Source organism: Salmo salar, chromosome 01, assembly GCF_965601325.2.
Source record: "Salmo salar chromosome 01, fSalSal1, whole genome shotgun sequence".
Classification (NCBI taxonomy): domain Eukaryota; kingdom Metazoa; phylum Chordata; class Actinopteri; order Salmoniformes; family Salmonidae; genus Salmo; species Salmo salar.
The window spans coordinates 35,021,447-35,036,301 of NC_138291.1; the positions used below are offsets into that span (position 1 = coordinate 35,021,447).

At 43.2% G+C, this 14,855-nt stretch overlaps 1 protein-coding gene across 2 annotated transcripts in view; it reads left to right on the forward strand.

Moving 5' to 3' along the window:
• The window catches only part of kcnk10b (potassium channel, subfamily K, member 10b), a 43,645-nt gene extending 29,799 nt beyond the window's left edge, over positions 1–13,846 (forward strand). For both annotated transcript variants that reach the window (XM_014193592.3, XM_014193581.3), the window contains exons 3-7: positions 6,496–6,613; positions 7,217–7,377; positions 10,021–10,213; positions 10,756–10,898; positions 11,317–13,846. In XM_014193592.3, the coding sequence (XP_014049067.2) occupies positions 6,496–6,613; positions 7,217–7,377; positions 10,021–10,213; positions 10,756–10,898; positions 11,317–11,913 (1,212 nt within the window). In that variant the 3' untranslated portion in view covers positions 11,914–13,846. The remainder of the gene's footprint in view (positions 1–6,495; positions 6,614–7,216; positions 7,378–10,020; positions 10,214–10,755; positions 10,899–11,316) is intronic.
• Positions 13,847–14,855: the final 1,009 nt, after the last annotated feature.

The window sequence follows — 14,855 nt, forward strand, 5'->3', positions numbered from 1 at the left end:
ATAGACAACTAGACTTACCTGGGCAGTGGAACCTACTGCTGTTTTAGCCTGGACAGCACCGGTATCATTAGTCACACTGAGAGTCTAAACCTCAGCGTTAGTGTTGCCTTATGCTTTATCCCTAATAAGGCAGCATTGCGTAAATCTGAACATGATATATTCAGACATACTGGGAGAAAATGTAGTTGTCGCGTTTGGTCTTGAAACATATGAATTTCTATCCTATATTGTGATGTATGGGTGATGTCCAGATTCATTGGAGTACAGTACAAGTTATCCTAAAAACGGCATGTTCAATCATATGCTATCAAAACCTACGGCCCTATGCAACCAATCCAAGTTTCAACGTTTATTCAACACGTGCACAGGATACAACAGGTGTAAAACAGTACACTGAAATTCTTACCTTGAGAGCTCTTTCTGACAATGCAGTGATAATAACAATATAGATAATAATAATAATTTTATTTAACTAGGCTAGTCAGTTAAGAACAAATTCTTATTTACAATGACGGCCTAGGAACAGTGCCTTGTTCAGGGGCAGAACGACAGATCTTTACCTTGTCAGCTCGGGGATTGTAACGCCCTGGCCATAGAGAGGGGTTTTTTGTTCTTTATTTTGGTTAGGCCAGGGTGTTACATTGGGTGGGAGTTCTATGTTCCTTTTTCTATGTTTTGGTATTTCTTTGTTTTGGGCCATGTGTGTGGCTCCCAATCAGGCACAGCTGAAGCTCGTTGCTGCTGATTGGGAGTCACACATAAGGAGCATGTTTTTCCTTTGGGTTTTGTGGGTAATTGTTTCTGTTTTGAGTATTTTCCTAACAGGACTGTTTGCTGTCGTTTTTGTTCATTTTGTAGTGTTCTCTTGTTTATTTGAATTAAAATTCTAATGATGAACACATCCTCTGCTGCACCTTGGTTCCCTCTTCCAGACAACCATTACAGGGATTCGATCTAGCAACCTTTCAGTTACTGGCCCAACGCTTTAACCCCTAGGCTACCTGCCACCCCATAATAATATAGATAATAATAATAGAAAATAGAATACAAATAAAAGTAAGAATAAAAACCACACAAGAACTACAATGAGAGTAAAAGTAACTTAAGAATGCAAGTATATACAGGTCAGTGCCAGTACCTTATTCAGTGTGCAGGGATACTGGAGTGGCATGGACTGACCAGGTGAATCCAGGTGACAGCTATAATCCCTTATTGATGTCACTTGTTAAATCCACTTTGATCAATGTAGATAAAGGGGAGTAGACAGGTTAAATAAGGATTTTTAAGCGTTGAGACAATTGAGACATGGCTTGTGTATGTGTGCCATTCAGAAGGTGAATAGACAAGACAAAATATTTAAGTGCCTTTGATATGGTAGTAGGTGTGAGGCGCACCGGTTTGAGTGTGTCAAGAACTGCAATGCTGCTAGATTTTTCACGCTCAACAGTTTCCCATGTGTATCAAGAATGGTCCACCACCCAAAGGACATCCACCCAACTTGACACAACTGTGGGAAGCATTGGAGTAAACTTTGTTCAGTCAACAGTAGTAATAGTAATAATCAATGGACAGCAGCCTAATGGAGTAATACATCTAATCAATAATCATATTAGCAGCAGCGTAGGTTGTGCCTGAGCAGGTAGAGAGAGACCTGTGGATGGGCATAGTGTCAGTGTGGATAGCCTTTGGGAGAGAAAGAGCAGTAGTTGTTAGTGATTTAACAGTCGTATGGCCATGGGGATAGAAGCTGTTTAGGAGTCTGTTTGTCTGAGTCTTGATGCACTGGTACCGCCTGCCGGACAGGTGCATGGAGAACAGTCCATGTCTCGGGTGTCTGGAGTCTTTGGCAGTTCTTTGGGCCTTTCTCAGACACCGTCTGGCATGTATGTCCTGGATGACTGGGAGCTCTCTCCCAGTGATGCGCTGGGCCGTCCGCACCACCCTCTGTAGCAGTGGCGGTCGGTGACGTTTAAAATGAGGGAGGATGATTATAGTTTTTTATGAGCATGGCTTTATTTCTATTACAGCATATTGGATGACTGTCATTCATACCCAGCTCAATGTAATATCAATAGGTTTAGGCTATTACATGATATTGCTACAACCTAGCCTCTGACTGAAAATGCACAACGTAGGTACACAGGCTGAGAGAAAGTTTTGAGTACTCAAGGTGACAGACAGTGACATATTCAATAACGCCTTGCACACTCTTGTCTGCATCTAGCTGATCTAGGGTGTAATCTTTAGTCCAACAGTTGCAAACGAAAGTTTCTATTCAACAAACTTCTGTTAAAGAAACATTTTCCAACAGAATTGGCGGAATTAATACACCCCTGATCACACGCAAACACAGTGAACTTTCACAGGAGCCACATACAAACAGCATGATCATTTTTTATCATTGTACTATTCATTCTTACATCTACGTGCTCTCCTCCTCTGAACCTTTTCCCTTTGCTTGTGGACTTCAGTGCACAACATATCAGCTTTCTGTGACCAGGCGAAAAAAACTTTCCAAGCCAAATATATCATAACCAATAACGTGCTACACACAGCCTACCTACATCGTCGTAGCTACTAGAACTAATGCGTTAGTAAACCCGCTACAATCATGCAGTACAGTGTAGGCAGCAAGCAGTTTAGCAGTTACACCAATGGGCCCCGGTGGCAATAAATTAATAAAACCAAAATGCTTACCTTGACTTGGAAGAGTTCCAGTGTTGGATAGCCATAGCCATCTACAGTAGCTAACATAGCATTCCTTTCTGTTTGAGCCGGGTGTTTGAGAAGGCTAAACTAGCTAGCTGCATTCACTAGCTAAGTTAAATTTTACAAAAAATACAACGAAATATAGCTATAGCTTGCTTCTCCTTCATTTTTGAAGATATTCATTTGTTCAAAACTGTTCAACTATTGTCTCTCTTTGAGTCAACTACTCACTACGTGTGCACTTAAATAGTGAATGGAGGACACTTCTTCTGTGGTTAATTTTCATGCCAGCCAGGTAGGCTATACTCCTGTTGTAAAGATAAGCAATCTGCTTAATTTTAGGAAAGTTGAGAAATAAATATAGTAGGCCTAGCCTATAGAAAGCTGATGGGATCCTCCTCTTTTTAAGAGGCCATCACTCTGTTTTGTCGCGCAATTGCATAGCCTATAGAAATGTTGCGCATCATGAGCTCATGGGCTCTCGTGAAGTGTTTGATTAGATTTTCGATTACATTTGCATTGATATCAGAGTGATTAGAGGGACAATAGAGTGAGAAATGGGGATACCTAGTCAGTTGTACAACTTAATTCCTTCAACTGAAATGTATCTTCTGCATTTAACTCAACCCCTCTGAATCAGAGAGGTACGAGGGGATGCCATAATCGACATCCATGTCTTCAGTGCCTGGGGAACAGTGGGTTAACTGCCTTGCTCAGGGGCAGAATGACAGATTTTTACCTTGTCAGCTTGGGGATTCGATCCAGCAATCTTTTGGTTACTGGCCCAACGCTCTAACCACTAGAGTGCTGAGTACCAGGCCATTAGCAAGTATGGTAGGCTCCTAATGACTATCAGCAGCATCAGAGCTTGAAAAAGCCTAATTACCGTGACTAAACGGTAACGTGGAATTTGACTGCCTTCATGACTCGTAACCGCCTGTGTAGCGGTAATACGGTCACCGCAACAGCCCTAGTCATAATTACTGTGTAAGTCTATGGAAGGGGTGGAGAACCATGATCCTCCTAGGTTTTCTATTGAAGAGGAGGACTGAAGCTAGCTGTCCTCCGGCTACACCATGGTGCTACCCTACAGAGTGCTGTTAAGGCTACTGTAGACCGTCATTGCAAAACATTGTGTTTTAATAAATTATTTGGTGATGTGAATATATTTAGTATAGTTTTAGTATGGTCCTCCCTTTCCTACTCTGAGGAGCCTTCACTGCTCTGTAGGGCCTTCCGGTCGCGGGCGGTGCAGTTGCCATACCAAACGGTGATACAACCAGTCAGGATGCTCTCAATGATGCAGCTGTAAAAGTTCCTGAGGATCTGAGGGGCCATGCCAAATTGTTTCAACTTCCTGAGGGAGAAGAGGCACCGCCATGCCTTTTTTTGGCCCCCTCGATGTGGATGTGGGTGTGCACCCCCCTGGTTTCCTGTAGTCCACGATCAGCTCCTTCTTCTTGCTGATGTTGAGGGAGAGGTTGTTGTCCTGGCACCACACTGCCAATTTTATTACCTCCCCCTTGTAGGCTGTCTCATCACCGGCTGTTTCATCGTGTCGTCAGCAAACTTGATGAGGGAGTTTTTGTCGTGTGTGGCCAACAGTCGTGGGTAAACAGGAGGGGGCTGAGCACACTCCCCTGGGGGCCTCCCGTGTTGAGGGTCAGCATGGTAGAGGTGTTGTTGCCTACTCTCACCACCTGGGGTCGGCCCATCAGGAAGTCCAGGATCCAATTGCAGAGGGAGGTTTTTCAGTCCCAGGGTCCCGAGCTTGGTGAAGAGCTTGGAGGGCACTTTGTTGTTGAACGCTGAGTTGTAGACGATGAGCAGCATTATCACACAGGTATTCCTCTTGTCCAGGTGGGAGAGGGCAGTGTGGAGTGCAATTGAGATTGCGTTGTCTGTAGATCTGTTTGGGCGGTATGTCAATTGGAGAGGGTTTAGGGTGTCTGGGATGATGGAGGTGATGTGTGCCATGACCAGCCTTTTAAAGCACTTCATGATTACATATGTTGGTGCCAAAGGGCAGTAGTAGCAATCCAGGTAATCAGGTTTATAGAATAAACTGGGTATTTATGTTTTTAATACTGAAAGCAGCCCAATTAGATACACACACCGTACATAATGTTCTGTTTCTTACTTCCAACACATGCATATATATTAGAGGGCATGTGCAATGATGTGTAGAAAGTCGTGCTCCTCTGCTGAAGATGTGCTGTTTACTCCGTCTCTCTCTGTATATGTGACAGCAGGGTAGGTGGATCCATATTCATGAGGGAGTGCTCATCACTACCACCTGACAGCATGGAGGAGAAGTGAGGAGGTGTTTACTAGGCAGGCATGGGTTGGTCTTGTATTTGTATTTTCCCATCAAGAAGGCTACAAGTGCTGAGGCAATTTCATTCTATTGTTCATTCTAATCTACGATTCCCTCTTCTGAAATAGCTCTACTTCAGCAGAAGTGCAGTTTATTCTAAGGCAATTTGAAGTTCCTTAGGGAAATATAAAAAGATGTTTAATTTCTACAATAAGTCCTTATTGTATAACGCACATAAACATTGTGATTATATAATGGAGAAAATGTAGATAATGTACTACTTTGTTTGGATACTTGCTACAGTACAGATTAAGGAGACAATGAGAGGCAGTAGGAGACTGTAGTTCTCTAATGTTAATGCTCTGCCTCTGACATAGAGCAGAAGAAAAAAGTCAGGGACTTAATAAGACCTGAGATCGGAGAGAGAACAAAATATAAAAGTCTTCCTGTAGGTGACTGTCTCCTCGGACGTTCGCTGAGTGTAGGAGGAAATGCCAAAACGCTAGTATTTTAAGCTTGGCCACACACACACAACAAACCACCAAACACTTTGAACAGTCTTTGTAGTAGAGGAAGTTGGCATTCCTGTAAGAATGTGCTAAGTATGGGGTTGCATGGTGTGAGTATTGACTGTGATACATTAATGTTGTTGATATTATGGACTAATCAGACATTTGCTATGCAGCCATTTTTCATCCACCACTCAGAAAAAAAGCCCATGCCCTGATAGTAATTATTACAAAGGAAGTGTTCCTTATGAATGTGCCCTGTGCCCGGACAGTGGGTACCCAACCCGTCAGATTTACTGACTCTGACTCTCACACACCTGGCATGTTCAGCAGTGCAGAAGTGCTGGGGCGGACCTCGACTGCTGCCTGCCTTGCACGCCACAAGCACACAGCTAGCCATCTGGACAGTGGAAAACCCTGAACACCACCCCACCCTGTCCTGCCTAACTCCTCAGTGCCCCCCCCCCCCCCCCCCCCTCCATCCGGCCATCTCTCCCTCCCCACCACACATCCTCCTGCCACTGGTGACCTTCAAGGTTCATCTGAAGAGATTGGCACAATCATCAGTCATTCGCTCTCAAGTACATTGCATAACCCATGCTGTGTATGGCACACATGGGGGCGGCCGTTTACGCCATGATGAGTTTATAGTGGCAATTAAATGCAGTCAAGACACATGTTAGGCGTATGGTTTTGTCTTTCCATCAGCTGAGGGCTTAGTGTGGCATGGTACTGTCCTCTTTACTGTATGTAGCATGTGTTGAAAGACCAAAGACAACACAGGTTATTCCATTGGTGCCAAGATATCAAAGAGCTTGACTGTGGTTGATTCTGGGTTCATTTTGTTCATCATTTGTATGTTTAAGCAGATTAACTACACATTGAACTGTATGGAATTGCTGTGTAGCCTACCAGTTAAAATAACCAACCCTATTCTCTGTCTGTTTCTCTCTTTGTTAGCATTCCATAGACGCTGTCAGTGCAGGAGTCAGTCCGATCGGAGACACGTCTTACAACTCCAGTCACTGGGATCTGGGCAGTGCTTTCTTCTTTGCTGGAACCGTGATCACAACGATAGGTAATCTCCATCACCAACCTACTAACTCATTACTTCCTCCTCTTAACTGAGTAGAATAAAGCAATATCACTTTGACGTGAAAGTTATGAGGTAACCTACGGGTGCTGTGACTCGCTAATTCAAGTGCAGTTCTGTCAGCATTACACTACTGTATTGCAATGTGTGCTATTTATCATGAGCTTGCTGGGAAATGGATAAAACAAACGTCATTCACAGGATGTACTTTATGCTAATGTCTGTGTGTGTGTGTCTTCACAGTATATGATTTACTGATGATAATAGCATCCTGTCGGGAGGTGGGAAGGAACAGTGGCACCAGGTTGTCTTTTTAGCAGAACATATGAATACCATTTCATCTGTTTACACAATTACACTGCTTCTCTCACTTTGGAGAGGGACACACATCCCACCGTGCTGGTTTAGATGAAGCTGTGCCTTAGTCATCCCTGCCCTGTTTTGTCTCTCCATTCACTGCAGGTTGTAATTCATGTCATGTTCTCTGAGCCCAACCTGATTATTTCCTCTCTTAGTGCTTATTTACCTCTGACCTCCACCTGCAGGAATATAACACAGGCTTTACATAACAAAACACCACTGTGACAGGTTACGGGAACATAGCACCCAGCACGGAGGGAGGGAAGATCTTCTGCATCCTGTACGCCATATTTGGCATCCCGCTGTTTGGGTTCCTCCTGGCTGGCATCGGAGACCAGCTAGGAACCATATTTGTCAAGAGCGTCTTGAGGGTGGAGAAGATATACAGGGTAAATTGGATTACTTGAGAACTTTGGGTTTTGTTATGTACAGGGGATTTACTGGAACTGCATAAGCACATGATGCTTTCAGAGATAAGTTGGTTATATACTGCTCAAAAAAATAAAGGGAACACTTAAACAACACATCCTAGGTCTGAATGAAATAAATAATCTTATTAAATACTTTTTTCTTTACATAGTTGAATGTGCTGACAACAAAATCACACAAAAATAATCAATGGACATCCAATTTATCAACCCATGGAGGTCTGGATTTGGAGTCACACTAGAAATTAAAGTGGAAAACCACACTACAGGCTGATCCAACTTTGATGTAATGTCCTTAAAACAAGTCAAAATAAGGCTCAGTAGTGTGTGTGGCCTCCACGTGCCTGTATGACCTCCCTACAATGCCTGGGCATGCTCCTGATGAGGTGGCGGATGGTCTCCTGAGGGATCTCCTCCCAGACCTGGACTAAAGCATCCGCCAACTCCTGGACAGTCTGTGGTGCAACGTGGCGTTGGTGAATGGAGCGAGACATGATGTCCCAGATGTGCTCAATTGGAGGTCTGGGGAACGGGCAGGCCAGTCCATAGCATCAATGCCTTCCTCTTGCAGGAACTGCTGACACACTCCAGCCACATGAGGTCTAGCATTGTCTTGCATTAGGAGGAACCCAGGGCCAACCGCACCAGCATATGGTCTCACAAGGGGTCTGAGGATCTCATCTCGGTACCTAATGGCAGTCAGGCTATCTCTGGCGAGCACATGGAGGGCTGTGCGGTCCCCCAAAGAAATGCCACCCCACACCATGACTGACCCACCGCCAAACCGGTCATGCTGGAGGATGTTGCAGGCAGCAGAACGTTCTCCACGGCGCCTCCAGACTCTGTCACGTCTGTCACATGCTCAGTGTGAACCTGCTTTCATCTGTGAAGAGCACAGGGTGCCAGTGGCGAATTTGCCAATCTTGGTGTTCTCTGGCAAATGCCAAACGTCCTGCACAGTGTTGGGCTGTAAGCACAACCCCCACCTGTGGACGTCGGGCCCTCATACCACCCTCATGGAGTCTGTTTCTGACCGTTTGAGCAGACACATGCACATTTGTGGCCTGCTGGAGGTCATTTTGCAGGGCTCTGGCAGTGCTTCTCCTGCTCCTCCTTGCACAAAGGCGGAGGTAGCGGTCCTGCTGCTGGGTTGTTGCCCTCCTACGGCCTCCTCCACATCTACTGATGTACTGGCCTGTCTCCTGGTAGCGCCTCCATACTCTGGACACTACACTGACAGACACAGCAAACCTTCTTGCCACAGCTCTCATTGATGTGCCATCCTGGATGAGCTGCACTACCTGAGCCACTTGTGTGGGTTGTAGACTCCGTCTCATGCTACCACTAGAGTGAAAGCACCGCCAGCATTCAAAAGTGACCAAAACATCAGCCAGGAATCATAGGAACTGAGAAGTGATCTGTGGTCCCCACCTGCAGAACCACTCCTTTATTGGAGGTGTCTTGCTAATTGCCTATAATTTCCACCTGTTGTCTATTCCATTTGCACAACAGCATGTGAAATTTATTGTCAATCAATGTTGCTTCCTAAGTGGACAGTTTGATTTCACAGAAGTGTGATTGACTTGGAGTTACATTGTGTTGTTTAAGTGTTCCCTTTATTTTTTTGAGCAGTGTAGTTAACTTTCAATACGTTTATTCAAATTAATTTAGACACACCATGTTTGATTACTTATTTTGTGAAGAAAGGGGTCTTTGAAAATTAGTATTTGGGGCATGTTATATACAGATATAGGATCTTGATTGGAGCCTGTTTGCTACAGCAGGAACATAATCCTGCAGCAACAGGACATTTGAAAATATTCTATTATAATTAATAGACATTTTTGTAGGGCTTGATACATTTTTCGTAAACCAATATGCTACCCACAGTGAAAACCAGGGATATTACTTCCAACCTATAATCACCCCATTCACTGTGAACAGCACAATGAATAGGGTGATTACAGGGTGACACAGTCATCCCTGTAAAAGCTATGTCTGTTATCCAGGTATTATACTAGGTTCAGTGAATGGTTTTGGACTCTTGTCCCCCCCCAAGGAGTCAACACATGAGTCAGGCTAGCTTAGGCTGAGATTACGATGTGGTCCTTGTAGTGAGGGCAGAGGTGTTTGATAGAGTGTGGGGGCAGGGGAGGTAGAGGGCCAGGACCTGATTGAGATTCTGTGAGCAGGCTGTATGTATCAAGCATCTCAGAGTAGGAGTGCTGATCCCTGTCCATGTAATCTTGTTTATTGGGATCTAAAAGCCAAAATGTAGAGCTAAGCCCCTCCTCAGACTTCTGAAAGCCCCTGGGGACTTGAGTTTCTGTGACATAAGGGGAGTTTGGGAATTAGGATTTTCCTGCTGGATCAATGGAAGGGTGGTTTTGTATGGTTTTCTTTCTTGGTGCCTGGGGTGCTCTGGAGTGTTTTGGCTAATGGGTATTGATACATTAAGTAATTGATGAAACAGCATCTCTTGAAGCCTAGTGTCTTCTAGCTAGAAATGTACTGTGTATAGCTAACTTTCTTCTATTTTTTTTTGACAACTTTGTAATTGTTGTCTTACTGTCGTCCTCTGACCATGTCTTGTTTGTACTGCAGCAAAAACACAAACAGATCAGCCAGACCAAAATCAGAGTCACCTCCACCATACTCTTCATCATAGCCGGGTGCATAGTCTTCGTTGGCATCCCGGCAGTAATTTTCAAACACATCGAGGGATGGACGACTCTGGATGCGATCTACTTTGTCATCATCACGCTATCAACGATTGGCATAGGGGACTATGTGGCAGGTATGATAGTGTTACGGTAAAACAGGTTTATGAACTGTGACTTTAGTCTGAAATTATCCATTGGATTCTCCATCAACTCAAGGTTTTATTTGCTTGTGTTTTGTTGTGTCTGCATTACATTGATAATCCCTTGAATAATGATGCTAAAAGTGACTGCCGGTAATTATATCTCAGGAAGACTTATCTTGGGGAATATTATGGCAAGAATAATGCAAAAATAATGCTGATATAACATAAAGTCTCTTCAAAACCCAATTACAAATGTTGTGTTTGTCAAACTGAACCTTTCCTTGTCCTACTAATCTGTCTGTAATGAAAATATTTTTGGGGTGGTAAATGTTTTATTGTTGACAATAACTTGATGGTAACAGGCACATACATACATACATACATACATACATACATACATACATACATACATACATACATACATACATACATACATACATACATACATACATACATACATACATACATACATACATACATACATAATCCAATAGTTGGCATGCAATGTAACAACTCTTCCTTTGTTGTTCCAGGTGGGGATCGGAAGATCGAGTACATGAAGTGGTACAAGCCTCTGGTCTGGTTCTGGATCCTGGTGGGCCTGGCCTACTTCGCAGCTGTCCTGAGCATGATTGGAGACTGGCTCAGAGTGCTGTCCAAAAAGACCAAAGAGGAGGTGGGTGCTGCTCATTAAATTACACTGCCTGTCATTACATTATCTAAAGCAGTGGAAACTAAAAGGTCACTCCTTACTAGACTCATCTCCTACCCTACCCACCTTTCTTCCGTGTCTGTTTTGCTATTATGCCTTGTTGATGCCCCTATCTGGAGCCCTTGAGACACTCCCGAGAGACAGCTGTGTGTGAGAAGTGGTTAGAGATGCAGTCATTAGTGTTCAGGCTGACATGTTAATAGTGAGCTTACTAAGCTATTTATCTGTACATACAATATGGATGGATACTGTGGTATTGGCTTTCCATGGAAGGAGCTAGGCTTTTGTCTGAAGGGGAATTTGTAGAAGATCCAACAACTGATGTAATGCACCCCTTCCACCCTCCTGTCTCTAATGACTCTCCATCTTTGTGTACTTGCAGGTGGGGGAGTTCAAGGTCCATGCGGCTGAGTGGAAGGCCAACGTGCGTGCCGAGTTCCGGGAGACGCGGCGGCGGCTGAGTGTGGAGATCCACGACAAGTTGCAGCGGGCCGCCACCATCCGCAGCATGGAGCGCAGGCAGCTGGGCCTGGAACAGAGGGCCCACTCCCTGGACATGCTCTCCCTAGAGAAGAGGGCTGTGTTTGCCAGCCTGGACCAGGGCCGCTTCAAAACCTCCTCCCAGGAGAGCATCGACACCAAGCTGAATAACTTGAGGTCGAAAGGGGCAGGGGATCTTTGTTATGACCAGCGGAGAGGCAGCGAGCAGACACAGCAGGCCTCGTCAGAGGATAATCTCTTCAACCTCCGCTTCCGCTCCCTCACCAAGCTGGCCAAGAGACACAAGAACCGCGACCTGAAGAGGAACATTCCTGAGGACGTGCGGAGGGCCTGTGAGGCGATGGAGAGGAGGAGGGAGGAGGGAGTGGAGAAGGAGGAAGAGGTGGAGGAGATGGAGGTGGAGGAGGAAGAGGAAGGGGGCGAGAGGAAGGAGGGCAATACCAGCTCAACGAATTTAGAGTATGCAGACGAATGCTGAGGCCAAAGAAAGAGAGAACGATAGAATGTTGGAAGGAAGAGAGCTTGAGCCCCAGAAAAGTCCCTATTTTGATGTCTCAAATTGTGCCTTGTTGTTTTTTCTTTTCAGAGCACCCTACTTCCGATCCAACCCCACCCCACCCCCAACCGACAAAAAAGCAGACGCAATGTGGGATAGCTTCTCTTTTTTACCCAAGGCTTATGTGAGCAAGTAACCCAGTGAACTAGTGCAGGGTTTCCTAAACCCGGTCCTGGGGCCCCCCCTAGGTGCACGTTTTGTTTTTTTGCCCGAGCACTACACAGCTGATTCAAATAAGATGAGTTGGTTATTTGAATCTCTGTAGTCCTTGGGTAAAAAACGAAATATGCTCCGTCCTAGTGAAATCTTCACCAATGATATTGAACCTTACTTATTCATTTCACACAAGCTATACTTTTAGCCCAGGCTGATGAACGGATTGCAACAAATATGACTTAAGGGGGAATTGGATCAATATACAATGTGTGAATTTACTGAAATAAACTGTCAACAATTATTCCTACATTGGTTTTGAAATATAGCCCAAAGATAATCTACTCATATTTTATAACAAACAACCCCTACACTACACTCTGTATATGATTTTGAAACAACATTGGTGTTCCAATGCAGTCAAAATGAAGTCTAAAAACTTGAAAGCTCAGGGCGAGCTGTCCTGTTTGTTGTAATTTTAACTAAAGTAAATGTACTGAATTCACTCTGTACTGTTAGTGGAACTAGAAACAATTAAGGGATTTTAAGGGCTGGGGTCAATCTGATCTCAAAAGGAACGGTTCAATTTAAACTACTTTTACTGATGAGGTTTTGATGGCCATTGGACCCAGTTCATTCTGCACATCATAGGAACAATTTATTAGTGTGACATTTTGTTACTTTATTCTGTCATTTAAGATTGATTATGAATTTAATGTTTTTTATTAATTGTATTTTACACAGCATGTCTGTGTACAGTATCTATGTAATATCAATTTCTGCAATCCTTTTTTTTTCACAGTAAAAGAGAATACAATTATATTTGTCCACCATACGCTACATGTGTTAGTGTTTTTCTCTCACACAATCAGATCAAGTATTGCATTTACCTATACTGAGGCAGGAACTTTACCATATGGGTTTAGCCACTTTACAGATGACTAATGTTTTTGGTCCTTTGCTATGTTTTTGTCATTGATGTGCTTCCTAAAGCTTTACCTACTGGGCAAAAACTAGTTGAATCAATGTTATTTCCATGTAATTTCAACCCAAAAAATCTACGTGATGTTATTGAATGAACGTGAAAAACTTGCTGGGATTTGCAAAAGTCATCAACGTAAGGGAATTTCGTATTTTTTCACTCAACTTTTAACCTAAATCCAATGAAAATGATTTCGAAACTAAACGTTGGACTGACGTCTGTGCCCAGTGGGTGCTCAGTAATCAAAAACACTAATTATGTGAATGGTGGTAACAACTTTTACTCTGTCAAACACAATTACATAATGGTTTTTGGTATGAATGAGCTAGCCTCTCCATTATTTAATAAGGGAACACATGATTATTGGATTTTTGGTAGTCTAGTTATGTTCCTCTACGGTGGAACATTGAATTCTGTCTTTGGTCCCTCTGGTCTTCTGCATAGTCAAAGAAGAAACAGATGCTGGTCGGAACTTAGGCTCACTCATAACAACAACAATACATATTGGATTGACTGAAAAGCTTGTAATCCTGATAATGAATAATGTAAGTACTGGTTGTAACCTCTATTTCTTGTATTCTATCATAAAAATGGCTTACCATGATAATGACCTTTCTAAGAACCAGAGTGGATTTTCCTTGCTCAGTCTTTTTTTGTGTAAACATTACATCAAATGAAGTGAGTGCCTTTCTGGGAATAAATATCACTAAGGAAAATTAAGCTGACGTTGTGAAATGGCTTCTTATCACTCGTGTCATCTGAGACTCCCAGAAGTCTCTTAAAGTCCCCCACTGCCATTATTTCCAAACTTGTAATTAACAGACTAATTTGATTTCTACTGAAGGAAATGATCAGATTTGACTTCTAGAACAGATTTACTAAGTTAGCTTTGCTTTCTGGTCACAGTTTTTTTTTAATATATTGTATTTGAAAATCAACAAAAAGCATACATAGACGAAAACAATAGACAACTTAACATTTACAAACATTTCAACAAACATTAATGACATCACACTTGCTCAGACACACAAATTCCCACCGTATCACACCCAATGTTGTTTTTCCATTGCTTGTAAGACCCATATGACTTCGATTGTGTTATGTTGTTTCTGTCTGTAGACAGATTTTTTTCAATATTTAAATAATTCCGGTCACATTATTGACCGTGAGTGAAGTAAATCCAGGAAAAATTTAGATATATCTACTGTATGGCGGCAGGTAGTGGGGCGGCAGGTAGCCTAGTGGTTAGTGCGTTTGGACTAGTAACCGAAAGGTTGCAGGACAAATCCCCGAGCTGACAAGGTAAAAATCTGTCGTTCTGCCCATGAAAAAGGCAGTTAACCTACTGTTCCTAGGCCGTCATTGTAAAAAAGAATTTGTTCTTAACTGACTTGCCTAGTTAAAATAACCATAGCCTATGCCTGATGTAAGTATACTGTTGTGTGTGAAGACTTTTTAAAGACACACAGACATTCTGTGTTTAGGGGGTGTTCCTGAAACACATTATTAATTGGATCTGAACGGTGGTTTCCCAGCAGTCTATTATCACTCTCATGCTGTACTGCATGTGAAAGATGCTGCAGAACAACATCTGCAAACCGAAAGGAGGGCCTTGTGAGGAACCAGAGAGAAAAAGTAGAGAAGATGGTTTGAAATGAATTAGCTTAGTAGCTTACATTATACAAGTTCAGCCTTTACAAAACAAATGATAAGGTATCTACAAGATACC